The sequence below is a fragment of the Salmo salar genome, chromosome ssa05, assembly GCF_905237065.1.
Source record: "Salmo salar chromosome ssa05, Ssal_v3.1, whole genome shotgun sequence".
In the NCBI taxonomy this organism is placed as follows: domain Eukaryota; kingdom Metazoa; phylum Chordata; class Actinopteri; order Salmoniformes; family Salmonidae; genus Salmo; species Salmo salar.
The window spans coordinates 79,473,783-79,490,518 of NC_059446.1; the positions used below are offsets into that span (position 1 = coordinate 79,473,783).

At 48.4% G+C, this 16,736-nt stretch overlaps 1 protein-coding gene across 2 annotated transcripts in view; it reads left to right on the forward strand.

The window, feature by feature from the left end:
* LOC106574842 (copine-4) overlaps positions 1–13,429 on the forward strand; it is a 101,367-nt gene extending 87,938 nt beyond the window's left edge. For both annotated transcript variants that reach the window (XM_045719060.1, XM_045719061.1), the window contains 3 exons: positions 8,346–8,479; positions 8,689–8,925; positions 12,676–13,429. In XM_045719060.1, coding sequence (XP_045575016.1) covers positions 8,346–8,479; positions 8,689–8,925; positions 12,676–12,807 — 503 coding nt within the window. In that variant the 3' untranslated portion in view covers positions 12,808–13,429. The remainder of the gene's footprint in view (positions 1–8,345; positions 8,480–8,688; positions 8,926–12,675) is intronic.
* The last annotated feature ends 3,307 nt before the right edge of the window (positions 13,430–16,736 follow it).

The following is a 16,736-nucleotide window of genomic DNA, read 5'->3' on the forward strand; positions in this document are numbered from 1 at the left end:
GCGACCAAGCTTTAACTTCCTGAATTATATCTTGAGATGATGCCTCAATATATCCACAAAATTTTCCCTCCTCATGATGTCGTCTATTTTGTGAAGTGCACCGTCCCTCCTGCAGCAAAGCCCCCCTACAACGTGATGCTGCCACCCCGTGCTTCACTGTTGGGATGGTGTTCTTCGGCTTGCAAGCGTTCCGCTTTTTCCTCCAAACATAACGATGGTCATTATGGCCAAACAGTTCTATTTTTGTTTCATCAGACCAGAGGACATTTCTCCAAAAAGTATGATCTTTGTCCCCATGTGCAGTTGCAAACCATAGTCTGGCTTTTTTATGCCGGTTTTGGAGCAGTGGCTTCTTCCTTGCTGAGAGGCCTTTCAGGTTACGTCGATATAGTTTACTGTGGATATGATTACTTTTGTACCTGTTTCCTCCAGCATCTTCACAAGGTCCTTTGCTGTTGTTCTGGGAATGATTTGCATTTTTCACACAAAAGTATGTTCATCTCTGGGAGACATAACACGCCTCCTTCCTGAGCGGTATGACGGCTGCGTGGTCCCATGGTGTTTATACTTATACTTGCGTACTATACATCCACAGGTACACCTCCAATTGACTCAAATGATGTCAATTAGCCTTTCAGAAGCTTCAAAAGCCATGACATAATTTTATGGAATTTTCCAAGCTGTTTAAAGACACAGTCAATTTAGTGTATGTAAACTTCTGACCCACTGGAATTGTGATACAGTGAATTATAAGTAAAATAATCTGTCTATAAACAATTGTTGGAAAGATTACTTGTGTCTTGCACAAAGTAGATGTCCTAACCGACTTGCCAAAACTATAGTTTGTTAACAAGAAATTTGTGGAGTGGTTGAAGAACGAGTTTTAATGACTCGTACCTAAGTGTATGTAATCTTCCGACTTCAAGTGAATATGATTCTCCTTGAAAAGTAAGGCTTCATTCTCATAGAAATAGTTAAATATGTTACAAAGTTGCCAAGTTTAATTCAATTGATCTCATTTGATCTATCCAGCTCACCTGCACACAGCCCTAACACTTTTTCACACACTGTAAAAGAATACACTATTTTTTCAGCTTTTCAGCTCATCCTCCACTTTCTACCTTGTATTCGTGTCACTCTATTATCTTGCTTGTTTTGATTGGCAGCTGCCCTGGATGGGTGGAGAGGAGCCAGACAGGTTCTGATCCAGTCCAGAGATTCTTGCCAGGAAAGCAGCCAGGAATAGATCAGTCTCAGTACTCCTCTGTCAGGCAAGCTTCCAGCCCACCTCCCAAGGCAGAGGGCATAGCTTGCAGTTTTTCATGCAAGAAAACTGACTGTCGTACAGATGCTGTTAGATGTGGACACACGCCAATGCGCGCACACACGCACGCTCAGTCAAACATTGTCTTCCTTTGTGCCTGTACTAATTATTGATATTGATATCTGTTTGAAGGTGAAAGTTTGCATTACTGTTGGTAGAGGGAGTGGCAAGCTGAGACTGCCTGTGTGTGTACGTGCCGGTGTTTGTGCTTGTGAAAGATACACTATATATACAAAGTATGTGGACACCCCTTCAAATGAGTGGATTCGGCTATTTCAGCCACACCTATTGCTGACAGCTGTATAAAATCAAGCACACAGTCATACAAAAACATTGGCAGTAGAATGTCCTTACTGAAGAGCTCAGTGACTTTCAACGTGGCATCGTCATAGGATGCCACCTTTCCAACAAGTCAGTTCGTCAAATTTCTGCCCTGCTAGCACTGCTCCGGTCAACTGTATGTGCTGAAATGCATAACAAACAGTATATATCGTTACAGAGAAATGATAGAGGAATGTGCCCTAGTGGGCTAAGCCGGCATGGCGGCTTGTTAGACAAAAGGGGAGTGGGGGTCGCTGAGGAGACACTACAGAGTTGATAATTATAACAATTGAAATGCTAAACCTTTGCACATGAACGCTCACTCATTCAGGAACAATTGCAATCAATATATATATTTACGCTCAGTGTGTCGTTGGGATCTCTGTTGAAAGGTTCGTTTCTGTTGGAGAGTCTGTCCGCCCTCTCTCTCTCTGTCGTGGTTAGAATGGGTAGTTCAGAGTGACATTCATTAATGTCGTTATAGGACAGATGTTTCGGCGGTTGTCGGTCTTCGCGTTCAATGATACCGAATTCCTAGCTGCAGACTAGTAATTAATATCAAAGACTTGTTCTTATTCTGTCGGTATCGATAGTCTAAGAGTTTAACCACGTGGTATGGTTAACCTGTTAGGGCTAGGGGGCAGTATTGACACGGCTGGATAAAAAACATACCCGATTTAATCTGGTTACCACTCCTACCCAGTAACTAGAATATGCATATACTTATTACATATGGATAGAAAACACCCTAAAGTTTCTAAAACTGTTTGAATGGTGTCTGTGAGTATAACAGAACTCAAATGGCAGGTCAAAACCTGAGAGATTCCTTTACAGGAAGTGGCCTGTCTGACCATTTCTTGAACGTCTTTTCCATCTCTATCTTTTACTAAGGATCTCTGCTCTAACGTGACACTTCCTACGTCGTCCATAGGCGCTCAGAGCCCGGGAAAAACTTGAATGTCGTCATCCCAGCCCCAGGGTGAAACACATTATCGCCTTTCTCAAGTGGCCGATCAAGGGACTCTGGGCTTAGGCGCGTGACCCGACCGCCCCCGCCTTTGTGATTTTTTCCTCTGTTTGCCGAAAAGGAGATTCCCTGTCGGAATATTATCGCTTTTCTACGAGAAAAATGGCGTAAAAATTGATTTTAAACAGCGGTTGACATGCTTCGAAGTACGGTAATGGAATATTTAGAATTTTTTTGTCACGAATTGCGCCATGTGCGCGACCCTTCTTTAGCATTTCGGATAGTGTCTGGAACGCACGAACAAAACGCCGCTATTCGGATATAACGATGGATTATTTTGGACCAAACCAACATTTGTTATTGAAGTAGCAGTCCTGGGAGTGCATTCTGACGAAGACAACAAAAGGTAATCAAACTTTTATAATAGTAAATATGATTATGGTGAGTGCTAAACTTGCCGGGTGTCTAAATAGCTAGCCCGTGATGCCTGGGCTATGTACTTAGAATATTGCAAAATGTGCTTTCACCAAAAAGCTATTTTAAAATCGGACATATCGAGTGCATAGAGGAGGTCTGTATCTATAATTCTTAAAATAATTGTTATGCTTTTTGTGAACGTTTATCGTGAGTAATTTAGTAAAATGTTAGCGAATTCCCCGGAAGTATGCTTGTTCTGAACGTCACATGCTAATGTAAAAAGCTGGTTTTTGATATAAATATGAACTTGATTGAACAAAACATGCATGTATTGTATAACATAATGTCCTAGGGTTGTCATCTGATGAAGATCATCAAAGGTGAGTGCTGCATTTAGCTGTCTTCTGGGTTTTTGTGACATTATATGCTAGCTTGAAAAATGGGTGTCTGATTATTTCTGGCTTGGTACTCTGCTGACATAATCTAATGTTTTGCTTTCGTTGTAAAGCCTTTTTGAAATCGGACAGTGTGGTTAGATTAACGAGAGTCTTGTCTTTAAATAGCTGTAAAATAGTCATATGTTTGAGAAATTGAAGTAATAGGATTTTTAAGGTTTTGAAAATCGCGCCACAGGCTTCAAGTGGCTGTTACGTAGGTGGGACGAATTCGTCCCGCCTAGCCCAGAGAGGTTAAAAGTTAATCAAGAGAAATGCATGGTCTCCAACCTTTAGCCATCTCGTAATTGAGGTAAGCTCGGTCTGGTGATAGAAAACCTCGGTGGGGGTTTTATTCGGAAGAGCAGAAAAGACTGTCTCATGACGCCAGGTCCTGTCTGTGTCCCTGGGGGCGTGCCAATGACTTAGTGAAACTTTAAACAGAAATACAACTCTCTCACATTAACATCATTACATAGCATCCCATCATCTCACAAATAGCTTCATCCTTATTCATTAATTTTATACAACCATTTAGATGTAAGTCTCATAGCTGAGGCTATTGTATAATCATGATTATGGTAATGTGGCCGTATTGTCTCTCAATAGTTTCACAAAATTGTACCAAACGGACCAGTTCATAGCTGGATTCATAACCGATCTTTTATACCTTCTCCAGAACATAAATGTCATTCGGTTCTCCAGTTCTGTGAGGTGGAAGAACTCCTTTGTTCTCTCTATACTATGGCCATGAGGAGAGGGTCTCCTCGTAAGAATTTACAACCGCTCTTACAGAGCCTGGTGTCAGAAGTATAGAGGTCGGGGATGGTGCTCGCAGTGTCCAAAGAGGGCAACGTCATGACAGTGGTCAGTAATCAGACCTCCAGATGTCTGCAGTATAGTGGTCAGTATCAGGCCTCCAGATGTCTGCAGCATAGTGGTCAGTAATCAGACCTCCAGATGTCTGCAGTATAGTGGTCAGTAATCAGACCTCCAGATGTCTGCAGTATAGTGGTCATTAATCAGACCTCCAGATGTCTGCAGTATAGTGGTCAGTAATATAATTATTATTATTATTTTTATTTTTTTTGTCAATCCTGGTATTTTTGTCCTTCGCAAAAGAGCGAGCTCAGGGATGGACCAGACCAGAGCCCTGTATGTGTCCATTCTTATTGGACAATTTTTTTTTTTTCCTGCTGTATTTGCATTTATTGGGGGAGTTTTATTTTTACGTAGGGAGATATTTGAGAAAAATAAAAATTATAGAAGATATCCATTTGTTAAACTATCCTTTAGTGAAAGGAGAATGTCCACAAGTATTATTGCTGCTGTTCACAAGGCCTGCAAACCAAACCTGTCCGTGAGGTGTTGTGTGTGTCATCGTGCCAGCCTCCAGATATCTGCAGAATAGTGGTCAGTAATCAGACCTCCAGATGTCTGCAGTATAGTGGTCAGTAATCAGACCTCCAGATGTCTGCAGTATAGTGGTCAGTAATCAGACCTCCAGATGTCTGCAGTATAGTGGTCAGTAATCAGACCTCCAGATGTCTGCAGTATAGTGGTCAGTAATCAGACCTCCAGATGTCTGCAGTATAGTGGCCAGTAATGAGACCTCCAGATGTCTGCAGTATAGTGGTCAGTAATCAGACCTCCAGATGTCTGCAGTATAGTGGTCAGTAATCAGACCTCCAGATGTCTGCAGTATAGTGGTCAGTAATCAGACCTCCAGATGTCTACAGTATAGTGGTCAGTAATCAGACCTCCAGATGTCTGCAGTATAGTGGTCAGTAATCAGACCCCCAGATGTCTGCAGTATAGTGGTCAGTAATCAGACCCCCAGATGTCTGCAGTATAGTGGCCAGTAATCAGACCTCCAGATGTCTGCAGTATAGTGGTCAGTAATCAGACCTCCAGATGTCTGCAGTATAGTGGTCAGTAATCAGACCTCCAGATGTCTGCAGTATAGTGGCCAGTAATGAGACCTCCAGATGTCTGCAGTATAGTGGCCAGTAATCAGACCTCCAGATGTCTGCAGAATAGTGGTCAGTAATCAGACCTCCAGATGTCTGCAGTATAGTGGTCAGTAATCAGACCTCCAGATGTCTGCAGTATAGTGGTCAGTAATCAGACCTCCAGATGTCTGCAGTATAGTGGTCAGTAATCAGACCTCCAGATGTCTGCAGTATAGTGGTCAGTAATCAGACCTCCAGATGTCTGCAGTATAGTGGTCATTAATCAGACCTCCAGATGTCTGCAGTATAGTGGCCAGTAATGAGACCTCCAGATGTCTGCAGTATAGTGGTCAGTAATCAGTCCCCCAGATGTCTGCAGTATAGTGGTCAGTAATCAGACCTCCAGATGTCTGCAGTATAGTGGTCAGTAATCAGACCTCCAGATGTCTGCAGTATAATGGTCAGTAATCAGACCTCCAGATGTCTGCAGTATAGTGGTCAGTAATCAGACCTCCAGATGTCTGCAGTATAGTGGTCAGTAATCAGACCTCCAGATGTCTGCAGTATAGTGGTCAGTAATCAGACCTCCAGATGTCTGCAGTATAGTGGTCAGTAATCAGACCTCCAGATGTCTGCAGTATAGTGGTCAGTAATCAGACCTCCAGATGTCTGCAGTATAGTGGTCAGTAATCAGACCTCCAGATGTCTGCAGTATAGTGGCCAGTAATGAGACCTCCAGATGTCTGCAGTATAGTGGCCAGTAATCAGACCTCCAGATGTCTGCAGAATAGTGGTCAGTAATCAGACCTCCAGATGTCTGCAGTATAGTGGTCAGTAATCAGACCTCCAGATGTCTGCAGTATAGTGGTCAGTAATCAGACCTCCAGATGTCTGCAGTATAGTGGTCAGTAATCAGACCTCCAGATGTCTGCAATATAGTGGTGAGTAATCAGACCTCCAGATGTCTGCAGTATAGTGGTCAGTAATCAGACCTCCAGATGTCTGCAGTATAGTGGTCGGTAATCAGACCTCCAGATGTCTGCAATATAGTGGTCAGTAATCAGACCTCCAGATGTCTGCAATATAGTGGTCAGTAATCAGACCTCCAGATGTCTGCAGTATAGTGGTCAGTAATCAGACCTCCAGATGTCTGCAGTATAGTGGTCAGTAATCAGACCTCCAGATGTCTGCAGTATAGTGGTCAGTAATCAGACCTCCAGATGTCTGCAGTATAGTGGTCAGTAATCAGACCTCCAGATGTCTGCAGTATAGTGGTCAGTAATCAGACCTCCAGATGTCTGCAGTATAGTGGTCGGTAATCAGACCTCCAGATGTCTTAATGTTGCTGCTCTACACCTCTCCACACACTCACACTCTCATACCCTCAGGAGAGCCTCTCACTGATAATGAAATCTCTCTCTCTCTCTCTGTGTGGACCCACTCCAATTAAATTCGCATAAAACCCCAACAGATCCACAGATGACGTAACCTCTATTGCATTCCACACTGCCCTCTCCCATGTGAGAACACAGTTCACCGACTACAGCTCAGCGTTTAACACCATTGTGCCCACAAATCTCATCACTAAGCTCAGGACCCTTGGACTGAACACTACCGTCTGAAACTGGATCTTGGACTTCCTGACAGGCCGCCCCCAGGTGGTGAGGGTAGGCAACAACACATCTGCCACGCTAACCCTCAACAAGGGCCCCCATCAGAAGTGTGTGCTTAGTCCCCTCCTGTACTCCCTGTTCAGCCACGACTGCCTGGCCACTCACAACTCCATGATTATGTTTGCTGATGACACGTCTTGACTGGCTGCATCACCACTTGGTATCCGACCGCAAGGCGCTTCAGAGGATAGTGTGTACGGCCCAGTACATCACTGGGGCTGAGTTCCCTGCTATCCAGGACCTCTATACCAGGTGGTGTCAGAGGAAGACTCCAGTCACCAAAATCATATACTGTTCTCCCTGCTTCTGCACAGAAAGTGGTACTGAATTCTGGAACTAACAGGACCCGGCACACAGCTTTTACCCCCAAGCCATAAGACTGCTAAATAGTTATAGCTACCCAGACTATCTGCATTGACACTTTTTGCACTAACTCTTTTGAGTCATTACATGCACTTCTGCTACTGTTTATTATATATCTGTTGCCTAGTCACTTTACCCCTACCTATATGTACATATCTACCTCAATTACCTCGTACCCATGCACATTGACTCAGTACTGGTACCCTGTGTATATAGCCAAGTTATCCTTACTCATTGTGGATTTATTCCAAGTGTTATAATTTGTTAAAACTTTTCTCTCTACATTTTTGAAAAGGGCCTGTAAGCATTTCACTGTTAGGCTACACTAGCTGTGGTGTGTGTGTGTGTGTGTGTGTGTGTGTGTGTGTGTGTGTGTGTGTGTGTGTGTGTGTGTGTGTGTGTGTGTGTGTGTGTGTGTGTGTGTGTGTGTGTGTGTGTGTGTGTGTGTGTGTGTGTGTGTGTGTGTGTGTGTGTGTGTGTGTGTGTGCACGCACAGTGAGGTCTTGATGGAGGAGTTGTTAATTAAGTGAAATTTTCCAAAGATGTGTGTGCACCTCAAATGCCCACTCAATCAGAAAATAGCATTACTTCTGCTGCTCGGCCTAATGGGAGGCCACTGCTGTGATCCATGTAGTGGTGAGAAGAGATAAATACAAGTCAATGCAGCTGTGAAGGTAACTAACTATTCACAGAGTGACCGCTTCCCTCAAAGTGAAAAATATCCTGGAATATCATGGGTCTCAATTACTCCACAAAGATACCTTCACACCTGTGTGCATTGCTGTTGGTCGTGTGTCCCCAAATACCCAGAGTTCTCCAGAAGTATATGGCTATGTGAGTGTTACTGTGTGTGTGTTATTCTGTGTTTTCCAACATATGTCTATGGGTGTGCAGGTATCCAAGGGGTGGTGGAGGCCTATCAGACATGCCTTCCTAAGCTTCAGCTCTACGGCCCCACCAACATCGCCCCCATCATCCAGAAAGTAGCCAGCTCCGCTTCACAGGAAATGCACACCAAGGAGGCCATGGTAAGCTAGCTGTCAGTTGTCCTCCTCTCCTTGGAACCAATCGATTTGGATCATAGCTTGAACCTAGCTTGAGCTTAAATCATGTATTGATGTCAATGGGAGACTTGCGCAACATTTTAGAGTTATGCTCAACATGTATTTCCAACACACCCCACAGACATTACTCTCTCACGTTTCTCCCCAGTCATTGACTTCCTTTATCTCTGCAGCAGTACTTCATTCTGCTCATCCTAACGGACGGAGTGATCACAGACATGGCAGACACCCGCGAGGCTATCGTCCAAGCCTCCCACTTGCCCATGTCCATCATCATTGTAGGCGTGGGAAGTGCTGACTTCAGTGACATGCAGATGCTGGATGGAGATGACGGGATCCTTCGCTCGCCCAAGGGGGAGCCCTGCCTACGAGACATCGTCCAGTTCGTCCCCTTCCGCAACTTCAAACATGTGAGTCTTTACTGGAACTGGCAGGGTTACCTGAGGAACTGGGAGGGTTACCTGAGGAACTGGGAGGGTTACCTGAGGAACTGGGAGGGTTACCTGAGGAACTGGCAGGGTTACCTGAGGAACTGGGAGGGTTACCTGAAGAACTGGGAGGTTACCTGAGGAACTGGGAGGTTACCTGAGGAACTGGGAGGTTACCTGAGGAACTGGGAGGTTACCTGAGGAACTGGCAGGGTTACCTGAGGAACTGGGAGGGTTACCTGAGGAACTGGGAGGGTTACCTGAGGAACTGGGAGGTTACCTGAGGAACTGGGAGGTTACCTGAGGAACTGGGAGGGTTACCTGAGGAACTGGGAGGGTTACCTGAGGAACTGGGAGGGTTACCTGAGGAACTGGGAGGGTTACCTGAGGAACTGGCAGGGTTACCTGAGGAACTGGCAGGGTTACCTGAGGAACTGGGAGGGTTACCTGAGGAACTGGGAGGGTTACCTGAGGAACTGGCAGGGTTACCTGAGGAACTGGGAGGTTACCTGAGGAACTGGGAGGGTTACCTGAGGAACTGGGAGGGTTACCTGAGGAACTGGGAGGGTTACCTGAGGAACTGGGAGGTTACCTGAGGAACTGGGAGGGTTACCTGAGGAACTGGGAGGGTTACCTGAGGAACTGGGAGGGTTACCTGAGGAACTGGGAGGTTACCTGAGGAACTGGGAGGTTACCTGAGGAACTGGGAGGGTTACCTGAGGAACTGGCAGGGTTACCTGAGGAACTGGGAGGGTTACCTGAGGAACTGGGAGGGTTACCTGAGGAACTGGGAGGGTTACCTGAGGAACTGGGAGGTTACCTGAGGAACTGGGAGGGTTACCTGAGGAACTGGGAGGGTTACCTGAGGAACTGGGAGGGTTACCTGAGGAACTGGGAGGTTACCTGAGGAACTGGGAGGGTTACCTGAGGAACTGGCAGGGTTACCTGAGGAACTGGGAGGTTACCTGAGGAACTGGGAGGGTTACCTGAGGAACTGGGAGGGTTACCTGAGGAACTGGGAGGTTACCTGAGGAACTGGGAGGGTTACCTGAGGAACTGGGAGGGTTACCTGAGGAACTGGCAGGGTTACCTGAGGAACTGGCAGGGTTACCTGAGGAACTGGGAGGGTTACCTGAGGAACTGGGAGGGTTACCTGAGGAACTGGGAGGGTTACCTGTGGAACTGGCAGGGTTACCTGAGGAACTGGGAGGTTACCTGAGGAACTGGCAGGGTTACCTGAGGAACTGGGAGGTTACCTGAGGAACTGGCAGGGTTACCTGAGGAACTGGGAGGTTACCTGAGGAACTGGGAGGTTACCTGAGGAACTGGGAGGGTTACCTGAAGAACTGGGAGGTTACCTGAGGAACTGGGAGGTTACCTGAGGAACTGGGAGGTTACCTGAGGAACTGGGAGGTTACCTGAGGAACTGGCAGGGTTACCTGAGGAACTGGGAGGGTTACCTGAGGAACTGGGAGGGTTACCTGAGGAACTGGGAGGTTACCTGAGGAACTGGGAGGTTACCTGAGGAACTGGGAGGGTTACCTGAGGAACTGGGAGGGTTACCTGAGGAACTGGGAGGGTTACCTGAGGAACTGGGAGGGTTACCTGAGGAACTGGCAGGGTTACCTGAGGAACTGGCAGGGTTACCTGAGGAACTGGGAGGGTTACCTGAGGAACTGGGAGGGTTACCTGAGGAACTGGCAGGGTTACCTGAGGAACTGGGAGGTTACCTGAGGAACTGGGAGGGTTACCTGAGGAACTGGGAGGGTTACCTGAGGAACTGGGAGGGTTACCTGAGGAACTGGGAGGTTACCTGAGGAACTGGGAGGGTTACCTGAGGAACTGGGAGGGTTACCTGAGGAACTGGGAGGGTTACCTGAGGAACTGGGAGGTTACCTGAGGAACTGGGAGGTTACCTGAGGAACTGGGAGGGTTACCTGAGGAACTGGCAGGGTTACCTGAGGAACTGGGAGGGTTACCTGAGGAACTGGGAGGGTTACCTGAGGAACTGGGAGGGTTACCTGAGGAACTGGGAGGTTACCTGAGGAACTGGGAGGGTTACCTGAGGAACTGGGAGGGTTACCTGAGGAACTGGGAGGGTTACCTGAGGAACTGGGAGGTTACCTGAGGAACTGGGAGGGTTACCTGAGGAACTGGCAGGGTTACCTGAGGAACTGGGAGGTTACCTGAGGAACTGGGAGGTTACCTGAGGAACTGGGAGGGTTACCTGAGGAACTGGGAGGGTTACCTGAGGAACTGGGAGGTTACCTGAGGAACTGGGAGGGTTACCTGAGGAACTGGGAGGGTTACCTGAGGAACTGGCAGGGTTACCTGAGGAACTGGCAGGGTTACCTGAGGAACTGGGAGGGTTACCTGAGGAACTGGGAGGGTTACCTGAGGAACTGGGAGGGTTACCTGTGGAACTGGCAGGGTTACCTGAGGAACTGGGAGGTTACCTGAGGAACTGGCAGGGTTACCTGAGGAACTGGGAGGTTACCTGAGGAACTGGCAGGGTTACCTGAGGAACTGGGAGGTTACCTGAGGAACTGGGAGGTTACATGAGGAACTGGGAGGTTACCTGAGGAACTGGGAGGGTTACCTGAGGAACTGGCAGGGTTACCTGAGGAACTGGCAGGGTTACCTGAGGAACTGGCAGGGTTACCTGAAGAACTGGGAGGGTTACCTGAGGAACTGGGAGGGTTACCTGAGGAACTGGGAGGTTACCTGAGGAACTGGGAGGTTACCTGAGGAACTGGGAGGTTACCTGAGGAACTGGGAGGGTTACCTGAGGAACTGGGAGGTTACCTGAGGAACTGGGAGGTTACCTGAGGAACTGGGAGGTTACCTGAGGAACTGGGAGGGTTACCTGAGGAACTGGGAGGTTACCTGAGGAACTGGGAGGTTACCTGAGGAACTGGGAGGGTTACCTGAGGAACTGGGAGGGTTACCTGAGGAACTGGGAGGGTTACCTGAGGAACTGGGAGGTTACCTGAGGAACTGGCAGGGTTACCTGAGGAACTGGGAGGTTACCTGAGGAACTGGGAGGGTTACCTGAGGAACTGGGAGGTTACCTGAGGAACTGGGAGGTTACCTGAGGAACTGGGAGGGTTACCTGAGGAACTGGCAGGGTTACCTGAGGAACTGGGAGGGTTACCTGAGGAACTGGGAGGGTTACCTGAGGAACTGGCAGGGTTACCTGAGGAACTGGGAGGTTACCTGAGGAACTGGGAGGTTACCTGAGGAACTGGGAGGGTTACCTGAGGAACTGGGAGGTTACCTGAGGAACTGGGAGGTTACCTGAGGAACTGGCAGGGTTACCTGAGGAACTGGGAGGTTACCTGAGGAACTGGCAGGGTTACCTGAGGAACTGGCAGGGTTACCTGAGGAACTGGGAGGTTACCTGAGGAACTGGGAGGGTTACCTGAGGAACTGGCAGGGTTACCTGAGGAACTGGGAGGTTACCTGAGGAACTGGGAGGGTTACCTGAGGAACTGGGAGGTTACCTGAGGAACTGGGAGGTTACCTGAGGAACTGGCAGGGTTACCTGAGGAACTGGCAGGGTTACCTGAGGAACTGGGAGGGTTACCTGAGGAACTGGGAGGTTACCTGAGGAACTGGGAGGTTACCTGAGGAACTGGCAGGGTTACCTGAGGAACTGGGAGGTTACCTGAGGAACTGGGAGGTTACCTGAGTGTTACAGGAAGAGACAGGTTTCTCTCTGTTTATCTCCAGGGCTCACCGGCAGAGCTGGCGAAGACTGTCCTAGCAGAAGTGCCCAACCAGGTGGTTGACTACTACAACAACAAGGGCATCAAGCCCAAAGTGCCCAGCGAGTTCGAGTCTTCCAGGACATTCGCCCCCTGAGAGGAGGGGCCCAACGCACTCGTTACAACAGACAGTACCTTATGCTGACTAACTGAAAAGTTTACTGTTTTGCTCTTCGTTTGTTTGTTCTTTTCATTGTGCATGCGTGGCCTCCGAGGCTTGCATCTGTAAAGCAACTGTATCATTCAAAGCATTGGTATGATGGGGGGACACACACAAACGAACAACCAAACTGACATCCCTATAGACAAACATTCAACTATCGATGAAGGAATGTACAGAACACCCCCGTTCCTTTTTTTATAAGAGTTTGTTGAGATTTTGCTAAATTTCTTGATATTCATACATTGTAAAACGTTTAAAAACGTCTGCGTCCTCAGAAGTCCATATTGCAGATAAGGCAGATGCATGAACTGTTGTTTTGCATGCTGGTAATAAAGCAGTTTTCTCATGGTTCATGTTGTTTTCTAAGTGAACAATAGAGTTAACAGTATTGTAGGGATAAAGGACATTCTACTATGAAGCATGTTGACAGCACAAATTTAGTATTCTGGGAAGTTCCCTGGAGAATATTATGGGCACATAATTTGCCGTTGTCATGTTACAATGCAGTATTCTGTGAAATTATGAATTACTTATAATAATAAAAGCTTTATCAATATGCTTGTGACTTGTACTATGTTAAAAAAAAACTATTGGGTTTCAAGTCAAAAACATCATTGGAACTGTGGTCATATCAATTTCAATTCATTCTATGAAAAATCCATAGAAAATGCAGAGAACTGAATTGGCAGAATTTCAATATTTTGGTGTGCTTGTCAAAGTAATCAAAGGAATTGGGAATTGTGGTCACTTTCTTAGCATTTCCAATGCATTCTATTGATTTAAAAACCTCCATAAAAATGATGGGAATGTTCTGATTGAAGTTGAACAGAACAAGTCTGTCCATGTGCAGCCATGTGAGGACGGTGACAATTCCTCCTAGGATTGGAGTAAGTCACGACTCTCCCTTGGAGGTGTCTGGGGAGGAGGGAGGGAGATGGGGAGGAGGGAGATGGGGAGAAGGGAGAGGGAGATGGGGAGGAGAGAGGGAGGGAGATGGGGAGGAGAGAGGAGGGAGATAGGGGGAGGGAGGGAGATAGGGAGGAGAGAGGGAGGGAGATAGGGAGATGTGGAGGAGAGAGGGAGGGAGATAGGGGGGAGGGAGGGAGATAGGGAGGAGAGAGGGAGGGAGGGAGGGAGATGGGGAGGACTATGGGAGGGAGATGGGGAGAAGAGAGTGAGGGAGTTGGGGAGAGAGTGGGAGGGAGATGGGGAGGAGAGAGAGAGGGAGATGGGGAGAGAGTGGGAGGGAGGGAGATGGGGAGAGAGAGGGAGGGAGATGGGGAGAGAGAGGGAGGGAGATGGGGAGAGAGTGGGAGGGAGATGGGGAGGAGAGAGGGAGGGAGATGGGGAGAGAGTGGGAGGGAGATGGGGAGGAGAGGGAGGGAGATGGGGAGGAGAGAGGGAGGGAGATGGGGAGGAGAGAGGGAGGGAGATGGGGAGGAGAGGGAGGGAGATGGGGAGAGAGTGGGAGGGAGATGGGGAGGAGAGAGGGAGGGAGATGGGGAGAGAGAGGGAGGGAGTTGGGGAGAGAGAGGGAGGGAGATGGGGAGAGAGTGGGAGGGAGATGGGGAGGAGAGAGGGAGGGAGATGGGGAGATGTGGAGGAGAGAGGGAGGGAGATAGGGGGGAGGGAGGGAGATAGGGAGGAGAGAGGGAGGGAGGGAGGGAGATGGGGAGGACTATGGGAGGGAGATGGGGAGAAGAGAGTGAGGGAGTTGGGGAGAGAGTGGGAGGGAGATGGGGAGAGAGAGGGAGGGAGATGGGGAGGAGAGAGGGAGGGAGATGGGGAGGAGAGAGGGAGGGAGATGGGGAGAGAGTGGGAGGGAGGGAGATGGGGAGAGGGAGGGAGTTGGGGAGAGAGTGGGAGGGAGATGGGGAGGAGAGAGGGAGGGAGATGGGGAGGAGAGAGGGAGGGAGATGGGGAGAGAGTGGGAGGGAGATGGGGAGAGAGTGGGAGGGAGGGAGATGGGGAGAGAGTGGGAGGGAGATGGGGAGAGAGAGGGAGGGAGATGGGGAGAAGGGAGGGAGGGAGATGGGGAGAGAGTGGGAGGGAGATGGGGAGAAGGGAGGGATGGAGATGGGGAGAGAGAGGGAGGGAGATGGGGAGAGAGAGGGAGGGAGATGGGGAGAGAGAGGGAGATGGGGAGGACTGAGTGAGGGAGATGGGGAGAAGGGAGGGAGGGAGATGTGGAGGAGAAAAGGAGGGAGATAGGGAGAAGAGAGGGAGGGAGATGGGGAGGACTGAGGGAGGGAGATGGGGAGAAGGGAGGGAGGGAGATGTGGAGGAGAGAGGGAGGGAGATAGGGAGAAGAGAGGGAGGGAGATAGGGAGAAGAGAGGGGGAGATGGGGAGGACTGAGGGAGGGAGATGGGGAGAAGGGAGGGAGGGAGATGGGGAGAAGGGAGGGAGGGAGATGGGGGGAGAGAGAGGGAGGGAGATGGGGAGAGAGAGAGGGAGATGGGAAGGACTGAGTGAGGGAGATGGGGAGAGAGGGAGGGAAATGGGGAGAGAGGGAGGGAGGGAGATGGGGAGAAGGGAGGGAGGGAGATGTGGAGGAGAGAGGGAGGGGGATAGGGAGAAGAGAGGGAGGGAGATAGGGAGAAGAGAGGGGGGAGATGGGGAGGACTGAGGGAGGGAGATGGGGAGAAGGGAGTGAGGGAGATGGGGAGAAGGGAGGGAGGGAGATGGGGAGAAGGGAGGGAGGGAGATGTGGAGGAGAAAAGGAGGGAGATAGGGAGAAGAGAGGGAGGGAGATGGGGAGGACTGAGGGAGGGAGATGGGGAGAAGGGAGGGAGGGAGATGTGGAGGAGAGAGGGAGGGAGATAGGGAGAAGAGAGGGAGGGAGATGGGGAGAACTGAGGGAGGGAGATGGGGAGGAAGGGAGATGGGGAGAAGAGAGAGAGGGAGGGAGGGATTGATAGCAATGAGAGGGACAGAGATTTCTGAGATGCGTGATGAATACTATAAAAAGGGCAGGCAAGGGCCCTTTCATATCCAGAGCAGCCGGCAGTCCATTAATTCTGTCCTGGTTCATAATGAACTCTCTGATGAGTTGGACAGGCAGCACCATGGAGGATCAGCCTCAAAAAACAACCAAACCATGTGACTAATAAAACACATCACATTCACTTGTAAGTGCCTTCAGTCTCAATAGTGACAGTAACATACAGTTGAAATCGGAAGTTTACATACACTTAGAGTCATTAAAACTCATTTTCAACAACTCCACAAATGTCTTGTTAACAAACTATAGTTTTGGCAAGTAGGTTAGGACATCTTCTTTGTGCATGACACAAGTCATTTTGACAACAATTGTTTACAGACAGATTATTTCACTTATAATTCACTGTATCACAATTCCAGTGGGTCAGAAGTTTACATACACTAAGTTGACTGTGCCTTTAAACAGCTTGGAAAATTCCATAAAAGTATGTCATGGCTTTAGAAGCTTCTGATAGGCTAATTTACATAATTTGAGTCAATTGGAGGTGTACCTGTGGATGTATTTCAAGGCCTACCTTCAAACTCAGTGCCTCTTTGTTTGACATCATGGGAAAATCAAAATAAATCAGCTAAGACCTCAGATAAAAAATGGTAGATCTCCACAAGTCTGGTTCATCCTTGGGAGCAATTTCCAAATGCCTGAAGGTACCACGTTCATCTGTACAAACAATAGTACGCAAGTATATACACTACGGGACCACACAGCCATCATACTGCTCAGGAAGGAGACACGTTCTGTCTCCTAGAGATGAACGTATCTTGGTGCGAAAAGTGCAAATCAATCCCAGAACAACAGCAAATGATCTTGTGAAGATGCTGGAGGAAACAGGTACACAAGTATCTATATCCACAGTAAAACTA